Raw genomic sequence first — 4,798 nt, 5'->3', positions numbered from 1 at the left:
GGTGGGTGGGTGGGTGGTGTGTTCTTGCAGTTTTATTACTGTTTACTGTTTTCTACCACTGTACAAGCAACAGTAATTTCTCAGTGTTTTTTAGGCAGGCTGGGTGCAAACTATTGTTTGTATTTAATTGCAGTCTAAGTTGGAAACCTTTCTGTGCCATTAAAATTAATGTGAGTTTTGTGTGCTTATTGTTCTTTTTATTAACAGGAGGCAAACAGATGCTTAAAATGAAGAGAGTGCTCAATGATGAGTGTCTGAACACTGTGTTACAAATGCAACATAATTATGTAACCAAATAATTATATGACAGTAAGATGAGGAGAGAGGAAAAGAGGGAAGCAAGCAAGTGAATAGAATTGTCTTTCAATATTTGGCAGCAGTATAATCAGATGCTGTCAAGCATTTAATTTATAAGTAGTTTACGACTTAAAATCCATTACATTATATGTAGGTGTGGCAAAGTTAACAGTGTAGGGCTAGAATTGTTTTCATAATTGTTAGTCTAGTTTCCTGTTATAAGATTTTAACCTTTTAGACTTGGGCTTTGGCTAGATTACAGAATATTTTTTTTTTTTTAAAGCAGGATCGTTCAGTTAAACTTAACCCTCTAACACTTAACAGTTGGGAAGCACTCCTCTGAGACTTAGTTATCCGTATCTACATTTCTCACCAATATGCTGCATGTATTAAGTCACTTATCTGTTTTTTTAACTCAGCTCCTCGATAGACGAGTGATTTTTACTGGTTTATTTTAAGGAATGTTAGTTGACTGCCAGATATTGATGATTTGCTAACATCTTTGGAAAGTTTGTGTCTAAATTAGTTTGTAATTTTTTTAATAGATATTAGCGCCTTTTAGTCAGTTGACTCATCTCAAATATGGTTTCTTCTGTTCTCTTCTGGATGTCCAACATGTTACCACTTCTGCCATTATCTCCTGGTATTTACAGCAGATTTTTTTTTTTTTTTTGTCATTTTAAGTGTACGTATTTTAAAAGTACATATTTTACCCTCTTTTTAATAATTTGAGGATGCATTTTTCATATCTTTCTAACATTTCTACACCCACCTAACCCCATATGTTTTCTTGGTTTGCTTGCTCCTTAGGTGGTATCTCAGCTTGAAACTCAAATAGCTAAATTGACTGCAGCTTTGGAAAATCAGACCGGATTGTACCAAGAAGCTCTGGAGAGGAGCAGGGAAGCTGAAAAATGTTCTGAGGTTTTTCAGGATCAACTGAAACACTTGGAAGAAGAATTACTGTCTGTAGATCTGATGCAAGATGGTTGGAAGCTTGAGAAACAAAAAGTAGTTACATGCATTATTTTGTTGCATAAAAGTCACTAAAGACAGATACAGCTAATTGTATTGCATTGATCAACTGCAGTATAACAGTACTGCAAGCAATGCAAATTAGCAAAGTAGGCATTGTGCAGGGAGTGGTAATATCTTTTATTTGATGAACAATTTTAGTTGGAAAGAAGCTAAGATTTTGAATTCAGAATCCATTTACTGTGAAAAAAACCCCACCACAGATTAAAAGAAGACTCTGTAAATACATCAGAGGTCCTTCAAGAATTCTCTGATCTTAAAGCTTTCTCTGATTTCTCTGTCTTTCTCCAATATACTATCTGGTCTGTAGTCTCTCAAGATCTTGCAGTCCTTGATTCTTTTATATCCTTAGACCATCAAGGCTACTGGGATTTTTTTATTAATTGAATGAATGAACATACTGTTAGCCTATAACACACGTGCATACTAAGAGTTTGAAAAATTACATAGTACCTGGAAAGCTAAACCAGCCATTCAATACAACTAAGACAAAGTTGTAGTATGTCACAAGGCCAAAAGCTATGCTTAGAAAGTTGCGTTTGCAAAGAATCAACGATTTGGTGCTGGTTTGCAGTAGTCTATGATACAATAACTTTTATGAATGAAGCATCCACCACATTGGTAGCAAACCAGAAAATGGAGCTGTTACTTCCTCTTTGCTTCCTCTGTGAAGAACATGTGGCCCTAATTTCTTAATTTCTCTATAGATTCTGCTGCAATAGAGAGATTTTTGTTCTGATTTTTTTTTTCCTGTTATCTCAGCTTTAGTGATTTCTTCTTTGGCTGCTGTTTTTCACTTTTTGAACCAGAAGCATCATGAAACAAAAAGAGATTCTTGCTATGTTTTATTGTTGTGGGCTCACGCAATGGTTATGGAACTGGTTTGTTGCCTTTTTTTTTTTTTCTTTGTTGTTTCTTTGCAAAGATTATGACCTGCAACAGAAGTAAGAGAAGATAAAGACAAACAGTTCTTAGCGAGAAGAAGAGCTTTGGATTTTGCAAGAGAGCCTAATTGAGACCAGGGAACTAATGCAATTTTTAAAGAGCTCTCACAGCATGACAAAAGAAGGAAAAAACAGATTAAATAACATTTGATATGTGTATGTGTTCACATCAGTAAACCAAGTGGAGATGCAATTAAAATAATCTTTAAAGCAATTTCTAAACCAATAAATGTTATGTATAAACTTGCTGTTCCAAGGAAGGGCAAAAGGCTGACTATGTTAACATTCCTGTCTCTCCTCAGAATACATTGGATCTCACCCATGGCATCCCTGGTACCAGTTTTATCTGTTTTAGAGTTCACAGGAGTGGCCAATCACAGCACTTGCAATCAGTTGGGATGTAGCTGTCCTTTTTAACTTCTTCCTGCCAATGCATGTTCATGTAAAGCAGCAGAGCCACAGACAGGAACTGGAGTCAGAAGCAGACACACATACCTAGTGCTTTTATTACTGCAGAGGAGCAAAACACAATCTGATCTTGCAGAGAAGATACAGTAGGCCCAGGGATTTATGAACAAAATAAATGTTGACTAAAAAAGGACAAATGGAGAATTAGCAATTGTCAGGAGTGTGTACTATAAACATACCATTTCAGTACATTATTTCTTGTGGATAGTGGGCTTGGCTATGTAGAGTTGTTTGCTGGTGTAAGGGGAATTGCTTTCAAATTGTACTTCAGGACTTCTAATGAGGTTTTGTTATTATTTTCTTCTTCTTTTCCATACCTTATCTTAGTATCTGAAATTTCTGGAGCAACTTAATGAGAAGATGAAGCTGGATAGCCTAGCAGCAGAGGTTGGATTTGATATGAATATGGATGCAATTCTATCTCGAGTAGAGCAGTTAGTGAAGCTGGAAGGTGATGCAGTGATTGAAAACAAAACTATGGCATATAGCCTAAGAAGGAAGGTAGGCAAAAAAGACATACTGTTACTGTTTGTTTCAAAGGTAAACATTGTTATGGTTGCATTTCTATAGTGCCTTGCTAGAGGCAGTAGATTGGAGCTCATATATGTACAAGAAATGTTGAAGATGTTCATTACATAAAAAGAAGATAGTAAACATTCACAAACTGCAAACAGGCTGCGTATTAAAACAACTAAAACCACCAGTTGGTTAAATATGTGATACTTTTCACAACTTCTTAAATAAATGCATGAATTTATGCATGTTTATATGAGTATATATGTCTACTTTTAATAAACATTTATAATATACTTCTGTAAATAACTGCCATAGATATTTAAATCTAAAAGGATCTGCTGGGAAGCAGGGCATCTTATACAAACTTCTCTAGAAACTAGTAGGACGTTGGTTGTACTTCACCAAGAATTTCAACGTTTCCAACAAGAACTGTGCTCCTTTAGGAGCAAATCTATTTAGATTTGGTCAAATGCCTCTCTGTTATCCTGTTATGACAGCATAAAATCTGGTTTTAGATTTATCAGAATGGTGTAGAGCTAAGAAATAAGTCTATTTAAGGTTTAAAGCAACAATCTATTTTTTTCTGGAAGCAGCTGCCTCTCTAGGGGGGAATATAGTATGTATGTTAATACTCCTCAGATGTCCCAGAGTAAAGCCTGGCAGCTCAGCTCAAGTAAACTGAAAATAGGTAGTTCCCTGAGCACTAAAATTACAAAACTAAGCTGCTGGACCTTATATTGGAGCAGTGGATGAAAGCTTTCTTATTTCTGTATGTAGATTCTCCTTCTTGCACACTAGCCTTAATTAACTGATTAAAGATGGAAATATCTTAATCTACCACCACTGAAACCACGGTCTCCTTAATGAATCTCTCTTACCTCTTACATTTGACTAGTGTCTTATAATTTAGACAATCTTATATGTTATGAATGATGCACAAGTATTTATGTTCAAATAGGGTGCAGTGTATATGTAAATTCATTTCTTGTGTTTGGAAAACTAGTTGAAGACTCAGAAGGAAAAACTTGAAAGCAGAGAGCTGCACATGAACCTCCTGCGGCAGAAAATAATGCAGCTGGAAGAAGAGAAACAAGTAAGGACTGCATTAGCTATGGAGAGGGATGAGGCCAATCTCACTGTCAGAAAGTTGCATAAGATGATAGAGAGGTTACAGAAGCAGCTTGATCTGGCAAGGGAAATGAATACTGGCCTCAAATCCAAGCTGTCTGAAACCAATGAACTTAAGGTGAGTTAAAAGGTTGCATTTGTGCTTCTATCCATTTTTTTATTCCAGTTGGATACAGCTGGAGTTAATTTACAATAAATGTGTTAATGGAGAATTGCTCAAATCCATCTAGGTGGGGAAAACAAATATAATATTACAATGGTTTAGGTATTTTGAAATTTGTCTTGATATACTAAGTAGCACCTGCAAAGTACAATGTGAATTTTCAGGTTAGTGCAAGAAAAATATATGTCTCCCTTTCTTTCCTGTTGATATGGTTGTAATCTTATATTTTCCCATACATTCACAGAAG

At 35.6% G+C, this 4,798-nt stretch overlaps 1 protein-coding gene across 3 annotated transcripts in view; it reads left to right on the top strand.

Moving 5' to 3' along the window:
• Window positions 1-4,798, top strand: part of CCDC170 (coiled-coil domain containing 170) — a 42,759-nt gene that overhangs the window by 30,036 nt on the left and 7,925 nt on the right. For all 3 annotated transcript variants that reach the window (XM_026845996.1, XM_026845998.1, XM_026845997.1), the window contains 3 exons: window positions 1,108-1,308; window positions 3,072-3,245; window positions 4,264-4,506. In XM_026845996.1, coding sequence (XP_026701797.1) covers window positions 1,108-1,308; window positions 3,072-3,245; window positions 4,264-4,506 — 618 coding nt within the window. The remainder of the gene's footprint in view (window positions 1-1,107; window positions 1,309-3,071; window positions 3,246-4,263; window positions 4,507-4,798) is intronic.

The sequence above is a fragment of the Athene cunicularia genome (assembly GCF_003259725.1).
Source record: "Athene cunicularia isolate RWA chromosome 3 unlocalized genomic scaffold, athCun1 chr3_part1, whole genome shotgun sequence".
Classification (NCBI taxonomy): Eukaryota; Metazoa; Chordata; class Aves; order Strigiformes; family Strigidae; genus Athene; species Athene cunicularia.
The sequence above is the reverse complement of the archived record's forward strand: the minus strand, read 5'-3'. Positions and strand labels throughout refer to the sequence as shown.